This window comes from Coregonus clupeaformis, chromosome 30 (genome assembly GCF_020615455.1).
Source record: "Coregonus clupeaformis isolate EN_2021a chromosome 30, ASM2061545v1, whole genome shotgun sequence".
Classification (NCBI taxonomy): domain Eukaryota; kingdom Metazoa; phylum Chordata; class Actinopteri; order Salmoniformes; family Salmonidae; genus Coregonus; species Coregonus clupeaformis.
This window is the reverse complement of record NC_059221.1, coordinates 14,045,966-14,064,875: the sequence shown is the minus strand read 5'-3', so window position 1 is coordinate 14,064,875 and position 18,910 is coordinate 14,045,966. Positions and strand designations below refer to the sequence as shown.

General features: G+C 41.5%; 1 protein-coding gene across 2 annotated transcripts in view; it reads left to right on the top strand.

The window, feature by feature from the left end:
- LOC121545861 (limb region 1 homolog-like protein) overlaps positions 1 to 18,910 on the top strand; it is a 30,891-nt gene that overhangs the window by 1,386 nt on the left and 10,595 nt on the right. For both annotated transcript variants that reach the window (XM_041856736.2, XM_041856737.2), the window contains exons 3-4: positions 14,230 to 14,314; positions 18,472 to 18,505. In XM_041856736.2, coding sequence (XP_041712670.1) covers positions 14,230 to 14,314; positions 18,472 to 18,505 — 119 coding nt within the window. The remainder of the gene's footprint in view (positions 1 to 14,229; positions 14,315 to 18,471; positions 18,506 to 18,910) is intronic.

The following is an 18,910-nucleotide window of genomic DNA, read 5'->3' as shown; positions in this document are numbered from 1 at the left end:
TGCTCTACCAACTGAGCTACATCCCTGCCGGCCATTCCCTCCCCTACCCTGGACAACGCTGGGCCAATTGTGCACCGCCCCATGGGTCTAACTACAAATCTTTGTCTATGTATTGAGGCTACCAGACGGCCCTTTTCATTATTTTGTCTACAACATTTTGATTAGGGAGTGAACTTTATTTATAATAAGTGTTACTTTGAGAAAATCGGACCTCTCTGAAATGACAATGGATAGCACTTACCATACCCTCCCTGAGCGCTCCCCTATACCCAAAATAATAATTAAAACAAAGTGGATAGCAGAGAACATGTCTACCGCTTACCCTCACTTCTTGGACAGACCAGAACCTTAGATATGCAGTTTTAGAAACTGTTGTTTGTCCTGTAAGCATTAGGCTACATGGCAACGCATAAATTCTGATAGCGCACAGGGCTGCGGGCCAGAAGGTTGTAGGTTCGCAGACCATCGTGGACAACAGTAGGGGTGGAAAGAGCTCCTCCTTTATAGTAAAAGCATTGCATAAATCTATCATTGTATTTGCAGGTCTGAGGATTTTTTTTGTGTGTGCAAATTTATAAAATAACTAAAAACAGACCTTATTTGCATAAGTATTCAGACCCTTTGCTGTGAGACTCCAAATTAAGCTCAGGTGCATCCTGTTTCTATTGATCATCCTTGAGATATTTCTACAACTTGATTGGAGTCCACCTGTGGTAAATTAAATTGATTGGACATGATTTGAAAAGGCACACACCTGTCTATATGGGGCGGCAGGTAGCTTAGTGGTTAAGAGCGTTGTGCCAGTAACCGAAAGGTCGCAGGTTCTAATCCCCGAGCCGACTAGGTGAAAAATCTGTCTGTGCCCTTGAGCAAGGCACTTAACCCTAATTGCTCCTGTAAGTCGCTCTGGATAAGAGCGTCTGCTAAATGACTAAAATGTAATGTAAATGTAAAAAATATATAAGTTCCCACAGTTGACCGTGCATGTCAGCGCAAAACCAAGCCATGAGGTTGAAGGAATTGTCCGTAGAGCTCAGAGACAGGATTGTGTCTAGGCACAGATCTGGGGAAGGGTACAAAAACATTTCTGCAGCATTGAAGGTCCCCAAGAACACAGTGGCCTCCATCATTCTTAAATGGAAGAAGTTTGGAACCACCAAGACTCTTCCTAGAGCTGGTTGCCCGGCCAAACTGAGCAATTGGGGGAGAAGGGCCTTGGTCAGGGAGGTGACCAACAACCCGATGGTCACTCTGACAGAGCTCCAGAGTTCCTCTGTGGAGGTGGGAAAACCTTCTAGAAGGACAACTATCTCTGCAGCACTCCACCAATCAGGCCATTTAACAATTTAATCAATTTTAGAATAAGGCTGTAACGTAGCAAAATGTGGAAAAAGTCAAGGGGTCTGACTACTTTCCGAATGCACTTTATGCATTTTAAACATGTGAAAGCGAGCAAGGCACTGCACTGGCGGGAGTTTGGCGAGCGCTAGTGGAGAGACGCGCCTTTGGTGTGTCTTTGCCACAGTAGTTCATTTTAGCAACAAATTCCAAATGCATGCGTCATAAGACAAATTTGACATACCAAAAGAACAGTAGGCCTATGCTAGTAATTGTTGCTTGATGCCCCATTGCTGGTGAGCTTGCAAAGTAATTAGTTAAAATTCCTGATCACCAAACAATTAATCCACGGAGGCTTTGCCACAAAATGAGTTTTTTTTTTTTTTTTTTACAAACCTGGCCAGATAACTTCAAGTCAAAGTCGAGTCCCGAGTCTTGAGGGTCCAAGTCACGTCTCAAGTTTATTTTATTTTATATGAAGTCGAGTCTCAGATCATCAAATTTGTGACTCGCGTCCACAACTCTGCTGTACACTGTTTTAACACAGTTGCAGCCGACGGTATTTTTCAGGTACAACATGTTTGTGGCGTCTGTCTTCAGTTTACACACAGGTGTTGGGAGATGCAGATAGCTAATTAGCACAGGTAGTCCACTGTCTGTTTTCTGTAAACTAGTGCTGTAACATGAACATATGGCCGTGTGGGAACCCTATAAAGGTGTATCAATTTAACCTTTTTGTTTTTTGAAAAGCAATGCCGTTTTAATGTTCAGACCGAGCGTCGTGGCTCTTAACAAAAACCACTCCCTACAGAAGACCCCTTCGTCCAATGACTTATGTGTAATGTAATGGTCCTGAGAGCCATGATCAAGGGCTTGCTGAGACCCAGAAGGGTGACCCAAGAAGGAGCCCTTTCTTGCATCTGGGGCCCTTCTCTCTTTCCCCTGGGGCCAATGCATGCATTCAAAGCTCTGTCCCCAAGCCCCATTGCCAAGGGCCCTTTCAATGGGGCCACAATCAATCAGTGCTTTTGTTATGTAGCCTAGCCCTTATCATGACTCCAATTCCATCGCATTCCATTTGCTCATTGAACGTCCCCTTTTGACTTGTGAGGGAAATGCTACGATGCTGCCCAAATGCTCTGTCTAATCGCAAACATGCCTTCGCACATAGGGCTGTTGCAGTGACTGTATTAGTCATGACCGCAGTCAAATTCAATGGTCACGTCGAGTCACGGTAATCTCCTCTTATGCACTCTGGACATGCGTTGGTAGTACCCAACTCGCCAACGACCGTCAGGTTGCTAGTGGTCTGGTACTCAGCACTCTATTGTCCCTCTAACCACTCTGACATCAATGCAATCAAAAAACCATAATCACATGAAACACTTTATCAGCAAAACAGTGTAATGCTTTTAAAACTCACCTCACTGTGATCGATCAACTTGAAGAAAGAAGTTAAGCAACAGGTTGAAACTGAGTGGAAACCTTGGTCGGTGTGGATGTCAAAGAGCAGGTGTTCTTAATGTTTTGTACACTGTACAATAAATCACATTTTATTGGTCACATGCACGTGCTTAGCAGATGTTATTGCGGGTGTAGCGAAATTCTTGTGTTTCTAGCTCCGTCAGTGCACTAATATCGCGTAACAAATAATATCTAACAATTTCACAACATATACACACATCTAAGTAAAGCAATGGAATTAAGAATGTATAAATAAATATATGGACGAGCAATGTCAGAGCGGCATAGACTAAGAGAGTAGAATACAGTATGAGATGAGTAATGCAATATGTAAACATTATTAAAGTGACTAGTGTTCCATTTATTAAAGTGGCCAGTGATTTCTAATCTATGTATATAGGCAGCAGCCTCTAATGTGCTAGTGAAGGCTTTTTAACAGTCTGATGGCCTTGAGATAGACGCTCAATACATAGTCTACCGTATATTACGCACGGCCCCCCCAAAAAAATCATAAGATTTAAGATGTCTTTGGTAAATAATTGGTGTAGTCTAGGGCTGTGGCGGTCATGACATTTTGTCAGCTGGTTATTGTCATGCAAAAGACTGCCAGTCTCATGGTAATTGACTGTTAATTAACATAAACATGTTTAGCATCTCCAAGCCGCATCCAAGCAGATAACATACAGTAGGCCCACTCGTATTCTGTTCTTCTGAAATACATTTTTTTCAAATCATGTTTTTTTTTAGACCTGCCTAAAGTAATGGCTTTATTGTGATGGTGTATATTACATTGATTTATTATACCTTTTTAATTTGTAAATGTAGATATTCCAAAGGCGTGCATCAGCAGCTTGTATGCGTGGAGGACTGGAGATGCTAATCCTGTTTATGGTAATTAATGCTCAATTACCGTGAGACCCCGCAGTCATTTGCATGACAAGAACCAGCTGACAAAATGTCATGACTGGCACAGCCCTACTCTCACGTGATACGGTTTGGAAAAATGTGGAATTTAATCATTTATCACAGGTATGAAAGTTTTCAAATGCAGAAGATACACAGTTTAGCAAAGTTGCACCCGGCTGTGTTTTGAGTAACACCTGCCTTCGACCCGAAATGTAGAAAATAATGGTCCAATGGAAATGTGAGAGGATGTCGTACCTCTGCTGGAGGTTGTGTGACAGCCGGGTGCAACTTTGCTAATCTGCGTACAGTAAGTATCTTTTCTATTCAAAATATTATTTCTCGCTGGTATGAAAGTTGTTCCAAAGGTTTCCAAAACCGTATTGCAAGTGAACATTATTAACATTTCTAAACGTTAAAACTGAGCGTTGGGATTGTAGTTCACATGAAGCCAGCTGTGTTCCATACCTTCAGCTGACAACCCAAAGGGGTTCGGAGTGGCTTCTCGAGCTCAGATTCCGAGTGTTTAATTCAGATTCAAAGTGTTAGAAACCTGCAATGTTTTATCGGAGCTCGAGGCGAGGCGCCCTCTGTCGGCGCCATCTTAGCCATGAGCTAGCCTATGCCTCTTCTTCCAAAGCCTTGGTTGTATAATGTAATGTTTGTGCTGTATTGAATTTACCTGAAATGTTGACACTTGGCTTCACCATGTTCACTTCCCTTTGAGATGTTACCCTGGTCTGGCCTGTTGGCACTGTACAGCTGCTCCCAGCCTCCCGCTGAACTTCAGACCTGATTTTAGTATTGCTACAACAGGGCACATGGAGACGACCCTTAATCTCACAAAGCACATCAGTTCTCATGTAGACCTAGCTACAGCAGAGCAAGGCTTGTTCAATGAGCCAAATAGATAACGGATACTGTACTTTAAGCACTGTACAGACTAACATCTAACCACATCTCATCTAATGACATGTATACTGAACAAAATTATAAACGCAACATGCAACAATTTCAAAGATTTTACTGAGTTACAGTTCATATAGGGAAATCAGTCAATTGAAATCAATTTATTAGGCCCTAAATATATGGATTTCAAATGACTGGGAATACAGATACTTAAAAAATCAGGTAGGGGTGTGGATCAGAAAACCAGTCAGTATCTGGTGTGACCACCATTTGTCTCATACAGCACAACACATCTCTTTCGCATAGAGTTGATTGTGGCCTGTGGAATGTTATCCCACTCCTCTTCAATGGCTGTGTGAAGTTGCTGGATATTGGCGGGAACTGGAACACGCTGTCGTACACGTCGATCCAGAGCATCCCAAACATGCTCAATGGGGGGCATGTCTGGTGAGTATGCAGAACATGGAAGAACTGGGACATTTTCAGATCGTGTGCCGATCCTTGCGACATGGGGCCATGCATTATCATGCTGAAACATGGCACAACAATGCCACAGTGTCTCGTCACATTATCTGTGAATCAGATATGTTGTCTAACACCAAGAACTCATCATTCATCAATGACTTCTGAGTTTCTCATTCCTTGAGACCCTTATACATTCTAAACTCTGCTTTTACCAGGGTTTAAAAACCAGGGTTTTCAAATTGGTTTCAAAAGCAACTTGCGGTGCATTGTTTAGGCTTCCACTGTTCTTGTAATTTCAGGACTGAATATTTATACATGACACTGTGGACAGTGATGTTTGACGAGAGTGGAACTAGCCTAATAGGTGTAACATGTTTGTACAGCACTCTCACGGAATAGCCTACCTCAATACCTTTTTTTAGAGGTGCTATATCTTGTTAAGTGGACCCATCAGGGTCTTTAGTCAATATTTGTGGGTTGTTTGCAAGGCAGGAAAAGGAATAGGTGTGTGTATACAATGGTGCGTTTGCTGAATAAACACATTTTTACAGTTTGTTGATGTAAAGTGTCCCTCTCCTGTTTTGAGACACAACAGGGATTTTTCCTAAAGCGCAATCCAGACTTTACGCAAACAGATGATTTGGACCGCAACTGAGTACGTGAATGTCGTTTTTAGTCACAAAATGAGTGTCTCCGTGTAGTACATTGCTCTTGACGGAGATTTGTGCCCCTCAAATATTGTAACTGAGAGGTAAATTGTAGGGCGGCATGTAGCTAGCAGTTAAGAGCGTTGGGCCAGTAACCGAATCCCCGAGCCGACTAGGTGAAAAATCTGTCTGTGCTATTGACCCAAGGCACTTAACCCATATTGATCCTGTAAGTCACGCTGGGTAAGAGCTTCTGCTAAATGGCTCAAATGTAAATTCCTTGCGCAGCGTCTGGGGCAGTTGTGTAGACAATGAAGCTCTGTATTTTACCACCAAACTCGCTTGGTTCAAATGGAACCAAGCGAGTTTGCCACCACCATGCTTCACCATAGGGTTGGTGCCAGGATTCCTCCAGACGTGATGCTTGGCATTCAGGCCAAAGAGTTCAATCTTGGTTTCATCAGACCAGAGAATCTTGTTTATCATGGTCTGAGAGTCCTTTAGGTGCCTTTTGGCAAACTCCAAGTGGGCTGTCCTGTGCCTTTTTACTGAGGAGTGGCTTCCGTCTGGCTACTCTACCATAAAGGCCTGATTGGTGGAGTGCTGCAGAGATGGTTGTCCTTCTGGAAGGTTCTCCCATCTCCACAGAGGAACTCTGGAGCTCCGTCAAAGTGACCATCGGGTTCTTGGTCACCTCCCTGACCTTTCTCCTCCGATTGCTCAGCTTGGCCAGGCGGCCAGCTCTAGGAAGAGTCTTGGTGGTTCCAAACTTCATCCATTTAAGAATGATGGAGGCCACTGTGTTCTTGGGGACCTTCAATGCTGCATAAATATTTTGGTACCCTTCCCCAGATCTGTGCCTCGACACAATCCTGTCTCGGAGCTCTACGGACAATTCCTTCGACCTCATGGCTTGGTTTTTGCTCTGACATGCACTGTCAACTGTGGGACCTTCTATAGACAGGTGTGTGCCTTTCCAAATCATGTCCAATCAATGGAATTGACCACAGGTGGACTCCAAGTTGTAGAAACATCTCAAGGATGATCAATGGAAACAGGATGCTCAATTTCGAGTCTCATAGCAAAGTGTCTGAATGATTATGTAAATAAGGTATGTTTTTTAAAATACATTTACAAACATTTCTAAAAACCAATTTTTGCTCTTTGTCATTATGGGGTATTGTGTGTAGATTGAGGGAAAACAATTAATTTAATCAATTTTAGGAACAGTCAAGGGGTCTGAATACTTTCCAAATGCACTGTATACAACCTATCGAGTGTGTCATCATCGCCAAATCACTTCAACGTCTTGGTTTAGCTTGGCATTTGACTGCTGCATCAAATAAGCAGCCTATTTTGCATTGATAACCAAATATAACCTCAGCGACTTGTTCAAACATTGTAGCCCTAATAGAATCCCCCCCAAAGGCATTTTTTTTGATAACTACATGAATCTAGGCTATTTTGAAACTGTAAAAATAGCTGTTACCATTGTTATTTTTTCTGTGACAAAATTATGACATTCTATTTTTAGCTGATTATGGGACAGCATATCAAATGGGGATAATGTTGTGGTATCACTGGCAGGGCTCCAGACACAATTTTTCTCACATCTTCAGTTTGTGGCACCCCCCAAAACATTTTAGTTGCGTCACACAATAAATACATTTGAGAATCTTCTAAAGGCATAGTCAATCACAATGCTTTATTAAGACGTGTAATAGACTACTGAGAGTTGTTACATCTAACATGTCCAAGCAGGAATGCATGATTCAAAATGTTAAGATATACAATCTAATCCAGTGATTGTCATGAATTTTGGGTTGGCAATTTTGATATTTTAGTAATATTTTATTGTCAAAATAGGGCTTCAGATACATTTTATTTGTTCAATCAAGATGAATTTGTCTTAATCTTTATGTGCACTAAAATGTGTATATATAGGTCTAATTCAATTGGTGCCAATTCACCACAGGAAGTGGAAACTCAAAACGCATTAGCTAAATCACTAACTCTAAATATAACACCTACTGCTAGTAGCCATGTATTAATCTAAGTAAATGTAATGTCCTAAAAAAAAAACGTTGAAATGAGGCTTCGTGCACTCCCAATGGCCGATGCGCAATTTTGCACGCTCCATATTTCAAAGCCATATCAGATATCTTGATTGTTTAACAGTGTGCTTTGAGCACAATGGTCGTTGAAAATTCAAATGTATACCTACAGAAACTCTCTTCTCTTTTTAATATGGACAACTAGTTAATCCAAAATTGCTCCCCCCCATGAACATTTAGAAAATGCATTCAATCACAAGGGGGCAAGAGTGTGAAAGGCTCGCTCATTACAGAAGCCACCCCAGCTAAACAGGCAGGCACAGCGGCAGGGCAGACACTTTTATTACAGGAATCATGACGATAATGCACTTTACTGTTTTTAAGAAATTCATGGTTTTATCTGCCCCAAAAACAGGACGTTTTGATTGAGGTGACCAGGTAGAATGGCAGCCAAGACTAAAGGTTGCAAATTGCGACTTAATGGTCGCAGTCTGGAGCCCTGACTGACAAGTATACGAATATTTGCCAGGGCATATTTAATTATAAATCTGATTTATTTCACATGAAGATGTGGGAAGCTAAAAGGCTAGCAATCTTGCAGGCTATGTTATTAGCCAGCTAGATAGCAAGGGAAGACGACAAGAATGTGGTGATTCTTTGCTTTCACCACAAATGAGAAGACGACAAGAACCTCAATCTCCCCCTTGTGAATGTTGCTATTTGGGAGTCTAGGAACGCATGAACCGGCGAGGTATAATGTTACCAAAAGGTGCGAGCTGCTCCAAAGAAATCGGACTCCGCCGAATGACGTACAGGATCTATGGATTCTCCTTAAATCAGCCATTTCTAGTGTGACTGGTATCAGGCAAGACTGCCTCACACCTACATAATTGGTTATCTAGGCCTAGCTCTCGCATGGACTGCAGCGGCAGAAGGTAGCTCAAATAGCCTACTTGTCTCATTCCTCCATAATCAATCCTATTGACCAGAACGGTGTTCTGTCAGAAATCACTATTAATCTGTTTTTCAACTTCCTCTGATCAGAGTATTGCATCAAATATGGTTATTTCCCAAACACGCATGTAGGCCTTTGCAGTTCCACACCATTGGTTGGGTTGTGGTGTATACATTGGAAGCCTCCAACATAATCCAGGTAGAATCAGAAATTCCCCAGGGCAGCTGTCTAGGCCCCTTACTTTTTTTTTTTCAATCTTCACTAATGACATGCCACTGGCCTTAAGTAAAGCCAGTGTGTCTGTATGCGGATGACTCAACACTATACGAGTCAGCTACTACAGCGAGTGAAATAACTGCAACACTTAACAAAGAGCTGTAGTTAGTTTCTGAATGGGTGGCAAGGAATGTTAGTCCTAAATATTTCAGAAACTAAAAGCATTGTGTTTGGGACAAATCATTCACTAAACCTCAACTAATTATTGTAATAAATAATGTGGAAATTGAGCAAGTTGAGGTGACTAAACTGCTTGGATTGTAAACTGTCATGGTCAAAACATGTTGATACAACAGTAGCTAAGATGGGGAGAAGTCTTTCCATACTAAAGCGCTGCTCTGCCTTCTTAATAACACAATCAACAAGGCAGGGCCTACAGGCTCTAGTTTTGTCGCACCTGGACTACTGTTCAGTCGTGTGGTCAGGTGCCACAAAGAAGGACCTCGGAAAATAACAATTGGCTCAGAGCAGGGCAGGGCAGCACGGCTGGCCCTTAAATGTACATGGAGAGCTAACATTAATAATATGCATGTAAATCTCTCATGGCTCAAAGTGTTGACATGCGGAATGCACCGAGGTGTCTGTTTTTAAACTAGTAGCACACAGCTCAGACACCCATGCATACCCCACAAGACATGCTACCAAAGGTCTCTTCACAAGTCAAGAACAGACTATGGGAGGTGCACAGTACTACATAGAGCTACATGGAACTCTATTCCACATCAGGTAACCGATGCAAGCAGTTGAATCAGATATATATTTTTTAAACAGATAAAAATATACCTTATGGAACAGCAGGGACTGTGAAGAGACACAGATACACATAAGACATGCACTCTACACACACGTACACATGGATGTTGTATTGTAAATATGTGATAGTGGAGTAGTGGCCTGAGGGAACACACTAAATGTATTGGGTAAAGTGTTTATGAAATGTACTGTTTTAAGTGTGTGTGTGTGTGTGTATATAACTGTCTTAATGTTGCTGGACACCAGGAAGAGTAGCTGCTGCCTTGGCAGCAGCTAATGGGGATCCTTAATAAATACAAATATCCTCTTTATTCCACTTGTAAACAAAGTGTGGCATAAATTCTAGAATGATCTTGCTGATTTTAAACCAGTCTGTTGGTTTTTTATTCTGTGTTAAAATGCTACCTCCACAGTCTTACTTGTTCCATGCTGTACCAACTGGCCTCACTATAGAAAGGACCACTGTAATGTGTAAAAAGCTAGGAAGGAAGTGAGCAAAACCAAAACTTGCATTTCACTGCTTCAGCACAAAGGTTTATTCAGGGCATAAAGTTGAGCCATCTTTCTGCCCCTACCACCACCTTCAACACAAAATCCCAGGCAGCCAGCTTAGCTGTCAAATACTGTAATACCGTCAATTTTTTGGGGGGTGATATGATATTTTGGCCATATCACCCAGCCCTAGTTGTATTTGATGTTTAGCGGTACCAGGCTAGCTATACATCACCATTGGTAAGAATTTCTCAACAAATCTACAAGACCATAGTTGGCCTGTGTGCAGTGGTGAATGGGACGTTTCTTGTTGTTTTTGTGTTACGTTCAGGTCCTGGTTGCTGAATTCTATTGTCAAAGATTTAGCCTGTCACTGAATAGGCTATGGGACATGGCCTCACAGAGACTGCCCGTCCGTAGTGTGGCATCTATTCTCACTGCCTAAATGTGAAACCATCCTGGAATGGCAGAAACTTTAGGAACTTCACTGTGGTTAGGCTAGTTTGTATGTATCAGTGCCTAGGCCTATATGTGTGCGAGAACCACTTGTTTTCCCCTGAATCTCATTGTAGTGATGTGATCCTAAATGGGTCAGACACAGCCTGTCCCACCCATGGATAGGAAGAGGAGGGGGAACCACCATTTTGATACTGTACCACATGTCCTCATCTTCCATTGTCAAATGTACTTTGTACATATGTCAGAATAATGTAGGGTCTAAGCATTGATGTATGGGGGAGTGTGCACGTACATGCTTTTTCCTCTCCAAAAATGTTTTTCTACAGTGAAGAATAAAACAAAAAGTTGACCTTCTACTGCAGTGAAATAATACCCTGCTTGAACAGATAGGCGAGGTGACGTCTAGTATGTTATCATATTTCAATAGATTGGGTTTAGGGCTATTATTCTGTTCACAAGGACAAGGTGTGCTTGTACAAGCATTCTTCAATCTGCAGGAAATGCAGGCCCATAAGGCTCTAGTTTAAAAGGAGTGCACTATATAAGGAATAGAGTGCCAATTGGGATGCAACCCTTGCTAGGCAGAGGAAGCCATTTTGTCATGTTTCTCTCTGCCACTCTCTCAGAAGGGGACTTTCACATCTTGTTTTCTGCTATTATTCTCAACTCAGGGTGAAGTCCTGCATCCTGCCACCCTCCCCTATCCCCCTCTGAGCTGCATGGGGCTGGGGAGAGGATGTGTGTTTTGTGTCCTTCGTTGTCTCTTTATAGGTTTAGTTTGCCTAGGATGAAGGATCCCCTCCAACGTCCTTAAAGAGCACACACCCACTCACTCAAAACATTCCATTTTGTTGAATAATTTATTCATACAAACACATTGTGATTAGCTTTGTGAATATAGCCTACTTAATGTATACATTGATTTAGTTTCAAGAGGAAAGTTATTCTGATTTACATGATTGTTGACTGCTTTTCAGCTGGCCAAGTCCACAGTGGTAATTTACTGGCCTTCCGGACAAGGACTAATGAAATTGTGCATTCAATGGAGAAGATGATGCTATAAAGAGCATTTCATTCAGGCCTCAAGTCACAGTGCTATTTTGTAATAGTTGCCCGCATGTGGCTGGTCATTGGTTCAATTGAGTTGGGCTATAATTAGGTAATTTGGAAGATGTGGTCCTTGTCCTTAGGTACATTTGTAAAGAGCAATATATCTTTCCTGTTCACCTTGTCCTTTCCAGCACGGTTCCAGGCGGCAGCTATAGTTGATGCATAGCCAACCCAGTACAGCTCAGCTTTGTCTGGCTTGGCTCGGATGTTTACCCCAGACAACCAGGGCAGCAGACAGCTTAAATGACTATAAGCTTAAATGGGATTAAATCAATGTTCAGTCGGTCAAGGAGTCTACTCCCTTGCAAAATACTACAGAGTAGATGGGCCTAAATTAATTCAGGCTGGCTGTATGTTGCGCCTCGTTGGGGTTTAGGTCTGTGTAGTTGCACCCTTTTTCTTCTCATCCTAGTCCCCCACTCTCACCCCCTTTCCATCTCTCCCTCTCTTCAACTGGATAAACTGGTCATTTGGAGACACCCATCTGTCTCTCTTGGCCTTTGTCATGAATGCCTCTTTGTAACCAATAACCATCTCACTATAGAAGATCGTGGTAAAGTGTCACTTGTGGTGATCTGGGCTGGGTTTCCCAAAGCACCCAAAGTGGTGTGAGCCTGGGTTGTCGAGAGAAATAACATAGGCTACTTTAGCAATGAAGGCTTTAGGAAAACCAGCCCTGGGCTCTCTCACTTGTCATTAAAGTGGATGATGGGCATGCATTTTGATGTGAAAGTCATAGCTTGTTGTGACCTGAAAAAACTTGCTTCAGTTCAAAACATTGAGACCGACGTTTGTCCTGCTTTCTCTCCCTGTTATCTTGCACTGGCGCCGTATCTTTGGTCCTGTTCTCTCTCCTCTCACAGCGCTTGAGAGGATATGCATAGAAGAATGGGAGAAACTCTGCAAATACAGGTTTGCAAAGCTTGTAGTGTCATACCCAAGAAGACTCGGCTGTAATCGCTGCCAAACGTGCTTCAACAAAGAACTGAGTAAAGGGTCTGAATGTAAATGTGATATTTCTGTTTTTTATTTTTAATAAATGTGCAAAAATGTCTAAACCGGTTTTTGCTTTGTGTGTGTGTAGATTGATGAGGGGGAAAAAAACAATTTTATCAATTTTTGAATGTCTGTAACGTAACAAAATGTGGAAAAAGTCAAGGGGTCTGAATACTTTACAAATGCACTGTAGGTATCCCAGGTACACTGTGTGCTCCCAGTCCCCGGGTACCAGCTCTAAAAGCTACCCTATTGGTTCAGTTTTTTAGGGACAATAATTGTATGAGGTGGATATAAACTTGTATCTACTGTAGGGCTTCACAATTAATCGAATTCACATCGAAATTGCAATGTTGACATGTGCAATATCCATATCGCAAGCGATCCATATCTGTAATGTCAATTTTTTTTATGGAAGCCCATTCCCGCCACTTAAAAAACAACAACATTATGCCGATACTATTTAAACATTTTAGGAGGCTAAGTCGAAATTTCGAGATGGTAGAGCATACTTATAGGATATGTTTCTTCATTTGTAACATTGTGTTAATTTAGAGGTGGCACCACGGGTCCAAGAGTGGTGGGGAATTTCAATACAGACTGACCAAGTGGTTCTCAAACCTCTCCTCGTGGACCCCCAGCCGTTCCATGTATTTTATCTATTCCAGAACTAGCACACCTGATTCAACTTGTCAACTAACCCTTGATTAGGTGAATCGGGTGAACTCGTTCAGGGCTAAAACAAAATTGTGAAATGTCTGTAGGTCCCTATGAGAGGTTTGAGAACCACTGGGCTAACCTAACCAGGTAAAACTCCAGACCCTAATTTGGATGGTATGACAGTAAAGTTTTACAGCTAAATTATGTTTTATGAGCTATGATGGGACCAGATTATTTTCTAATCAGGTCATATGGTTTAAACAAACAAAATGGACAACTGCGATTGGACAATAGAACTAACAGGGCTGAGCTTGCTTTATGCAGGGTTGCATCTGTAATTAAAAAGTTACTCACACAGTATGTCATCACTATTGTTGTGTTGATTGATTAATTCCAGTCAATAATTTGATTGCTAAGGTCTAGGTAGCCTAGCCACCTGAAGTTTGAATATAAACCAAATTTGATCCTTTTCTTTTAACACAAAATAAATAGGCACATTTGCCTATATCGTGCAGTTCTAACTTACTATGTGTTTCCTTTGACTCTTTTTAGAAGGGCTGCTAGACTTGGGTTGGTATTATGCTGGTTCAATATGTATATTCTGCTTCTACTTATATTTGGATAAAAGTGAACTAAACTGCACATTTGCCTAAAAAGCTAATGACGCAACTGTCAGGACTGTCAAGTCAAAGCACATCCTGCAAATAGAAAAACGGTACCAATGTTTGTTTTTGTTTCCTCTCTGCAGATCTGTGTCCTCCTCTTCACCTGCCTCTACATTCTGTCCTACCTCATCCTCACTCACTTCAAGAAGAATGCGGACTATGTCACGGGTGAGTATGGATATGTTTGCCTAGTCCCCCCCCCCCCAAAAAAAGGAACTCAGTCCGGCTTTCAACTTACTCTTGAAAGTTGCAGTAGTAGAATGCATAAGGTGCTATTTCGAAATTGGGTAGTGCATCATCAGTTTTCCTCTTGTCATGTCAGTCATTGCATACTTTAGAGAGCTATTTATAACTTGTGAGAAATGTCTAGATAAATTAGCCATGTCAGCTAATGTTTTTTAGCCCCTAGATTTTGTAGTAATGTTTGTCACTCAAATTTCACATTAGACATGTTTATAGAATTGCAAACAAATTAGCTTTAACACTACAAAAATAATTCTGCACCCCATGACAAAATGTGTAGAATTGCAGAAAATAAGCTTTACACCTGCAACATTTTCTCTCTGCCTACAAGATGGGTGTGAACAGTTTGTCATGAACAGTGCTTGTGCCATAGAAATAAACGTGTGGGGGGCAAGATGTTCCCCAGTGCTGGAAGGGGGGCCTGAGTGAAAAAGTTTGGAACTCCTGGTATAGCCCATCGCCTGCCCTATGCTATAACAAATGCAAAACAAAGGAGTTTTTCAAGTTGCTGTCAATTTGAGGATTTACAGTACTGTGCTTCCTGCCACTAAAGTTAAATGTACAGTATGTGCGGCTCTCAAGTGAACCAAATCAGTGACGACATCCAACACCTTATATCCTATTTAGGGCTGTTGCGGTGACCGTATTACCGCCACCCCGGCGGTCACGAGTCATGAAGGCAGTCAAATTCAACGTAACCGTTTAGTCACGGTAATTGGGCTTCTCCAAGCTCTGATGCTGCTGATGGTCATTAGTATTCTACCAAACTTGCTAACTGCCTGGTACTCAGCACTCTATTGTCCCTCTATTCACTCTGACATCAATGCAAATGTAATCAAAAATTTAATCAAACACTTCATGACAGCCCATGAGCTCATGTTGCGCAACATTTCTATAGGCTATGCAATTGCGTGAGAAAACAGAGTGATGGTCTCTATTAAAAAGAGCAGGATCCCATCAGCTTTCTATAGGCCTACAATTTATTTCTCAACTTTTCTAATATTAAGCACATTGCTTATCTTTACAACAGGAGTATAGCCTACCTGGCTGGCATGAAAATGAACCGCGGGAAAAGCGTCCTCCATTCGTTATTTTAAGTGTATAGATGACATGTATTTTTTTCCCCTGCCCCTATTTTGAGACGGTGCATGATAATGGTTCATTCTAAATCAATATATATAGTACCAGTCAAAAGTTTGGACACTCCTACTCATTCCAGGGTTTTTCTTTATTTTTACTATTTTCTACATTGTAGAATAATAGTGAAGACATCAAAACGATGAAATAACACATGGAATCATGTAGTAACCAAAAAAGTGTTAAACAAATCAAAATATATTTTATATTTGAGATTCTTCAAAGTAGCCACCCTTTGCCTTGATGACAGCTTTGCACACTCTTGGCATTCTCTCAACCAGCTTTATGAGGTAGTCACCTGAAATGCATTTCAATTAACAGGTGTGCCTTGTTAAAAATAAATTTTTGCTATTTCTTTCCTTAATGCGTTTGAGCCAATCAGTTGTGTTGTGACAAGGTAGGGGTGGTATACAGAAGATAGCCATATTTGGTAAAATCCAAAGTCCATATTATGTCAAGAACAGCTCAAATAAGCAAAGAGAACCACAGTCCATCATTACTTTAACACATGAAGGTCAGTCAATCCGGAAAATTTCAAGAACACATAGGCCTATATGTTTTGATAAGGTTTGGATCACAACTAAAGTGGCCAGATAACTTCTTAAAATTAAGCACATTTAATCCGCTTTACAAGTGGTGTAGAGCCTAACTGGCATACAGAAGCAGCGCATGAGTTTCAAGTTTGGGGAAGATCATTTCCACCATAAAAATGCACCTTTTATAATAAAAGCATTACATGCGTAATCGCATTTGTAGTCACTTTTTATAATGGTGTTTTCCCGCTAATAGAACATTTGCGCATAAAGCCTACTGCTGTGTGCGCGTTGCTGGGCTTATAATGTGAAGAAATAGCCTAATAGTTTATCAACATTTTAAGCTAAACGTTCTGATATGTTGAGTCAGCTTCATTGCGTAAAAACGTTTTTTTTATGCTAGTGGTTGTATTAATTTGAGATCTATCGCATACCACAACTGTCTCAGACTATGTTTTGGAGTATTTATTTATCGCACAGAATAGAATAGGTCAACTTTTGTACTATGGGGGATAGTAGATTGAGATAGGCTAGTGCTTTTGCTGTTTGTTAGGCCTACTCATCTTGTTGGCTGACGAAAAGTAAATGTGGACATTTCTTCCAATATATTCAATATGCACCTCGGAATTCGATAAGAACGCGCGCAGTTGCGTCCCCCGACGTGTCTGTCTTCATTTGTAGCCTGTGAGAAAGACCCGATCACGTGAGCCATGTGAGTGAGAGGTGCTTCGGAGAAGGGCACAACGCAGCACTCTGGGCCAAGGGCACAACGGCCACTGGCCGCAAAAGGCATGGATTTTTTTAGGGTGCATTACGGCTACACAAAGGGGATGCCGCCGGGAGGCATTAGCAAGTGCTTGTCAAATTGTGAATGAGAGACTGATGAAGTGTGCAGTCTGCGCAAAAAAATCAACAAAGCAGAGCTCATGCTTTTCATGCAACTTTTTTCTAATCATCATTAGTCGCATCATGCAGCATTACAATGTAATAAAAATCAAAACATATAGCCCAATGTTTGTAGAACAACTAAAGATGCATGAATAACTCTAAATTAAGCATATAGGAATACCTAGTTCTTTGTTAACCACTCAACACAGAATAGTCGCATGTGCGCACTCCCTCAAATCGTTTGGAGAAAATATCCTTTCTATTTTATTCAGCTTTGTTCAATTGTATTCTTCATACTATAAAATAATGCCACGGAATTCTAAGAAAATCTTGTCTGCTAAATAAACTAGTGTAGCCCACAGCCATTTGTCATAGCCAGATCAGGACCTAACATAAGGACAACTCAGAGTATGCGATTCTGTTCTTCTGAAATAGACTACATTTTCTTCATGTTTCTTTAGACCGGTCTTAAATAAATAATGGATTTATTGTGAAGGTGTAGGCTATATTACATGGATTTATTAGACTTTTTTAAATGTAGATGTTCCAAAGATCTGCATCAGTGGCTTCTAGGCTATGTGTGGAAGCCAGGAGATGCTAAATGTGTTTGTTAATTAACGGTCAATTACCGTGAGACCGACAGTTATTTGCTTGACAATCACCAGCTGACAATTTTGTGACCGCCACAGCCCTAATCCTATTCACTTGAATTGAAAGCCTTGTGTTGAAGTGTGGCTGTGCAAATGCAATTGGTTATGTACCTTATGTAATCATTCCAGTAAAGGCTGGTTATTGAAAACCGCTGAAGCACATCCGCTCCAACATAACAAGCCTGGCCTGTAGCTGTATCGCACTGGCTCTGCAGAAGTTTGGCTGTTTGGAGGTGGGCCAGTCCACTGAGCCTAGCCAGCCAGTGTATTTATTGGGTTTTGGAAAGAGTCGGCTTAACCTGCTCTGCATTAGGAGTACAGTGTTGTTTCCAATGAATGTTCTCAGCAGTCAGTCAACACCACCAGCAGAACATTTGTGCCTCGCAGTTTAATTTGAATGGTGTAGTGTTGAAGATGTGTTCTGTGAATCGATTGGGATGCTGCGAACTGGTTTCTCTTGCTCCGTGCATGTTTTTTCACTTCTTTTTCCACACGCTTCAGTTCCTCCTACTGACCTATACAGAATCTTGTTCTTTGTGTCTTGAACATGGTGTATTCTGCATATCTCTATTTTTGAGGCCAACTACTTATTTTCCCCCCTGTCCGTGTCGATCGGTGCTACCTTAGTTTCTCACCAATATCTCGCACTGTTTTTCTAAGTATATCCCTCCTCCAAACACTCTAGGTAACATCCATTGCCCCGACACCATTTCAACTCTTATCTGTCTGGGTAAAGGGGTTGGAGGCTTCTGTTGTCAAGGTTTCCCCTCAGTTGTCAAGATGCTCACATTCCTTTAGTCATTACTAGCTTGCCTCACTTGCCTGTTGGTATAGCTGTGAAGCACTCACTTGTATGTTTTCCACCATTTTCCAGATGACATTGAAGATGCAACCGCCAACAAAATTGCGTAAGTAAAGAGCCGTAATGATTAACTGACCTAGCAGCAGTCTGCACGTTGACTCACTCAGTCTGTGATTAGAGTGTCTGTGTGTGGGCAGAGTATTTGAGCTAGTATCTGAGTCGATGTGACATAACGAGATGACACAGCCTGGCCACTTGGCCTGTGTAACTGTCCTCCTTGCCCTTTGTCCTTTCGCTGATATTCCCTTCCTCCCTCCCCACCCAGAGCAACTAGCATCCAAAACACACACACACTCATATATACAGTGGGGAGAACAAGTATTTGATACACAGCCGATTTTGCAGGTTTTCCTACTTACAAAGCATGTAGAGGTCTGTAATTTTTTATCATAGGTACACTTCAACTGTGAGAGACGGAATCTAAAACAAAAATCCAGAAAATCACATTGTA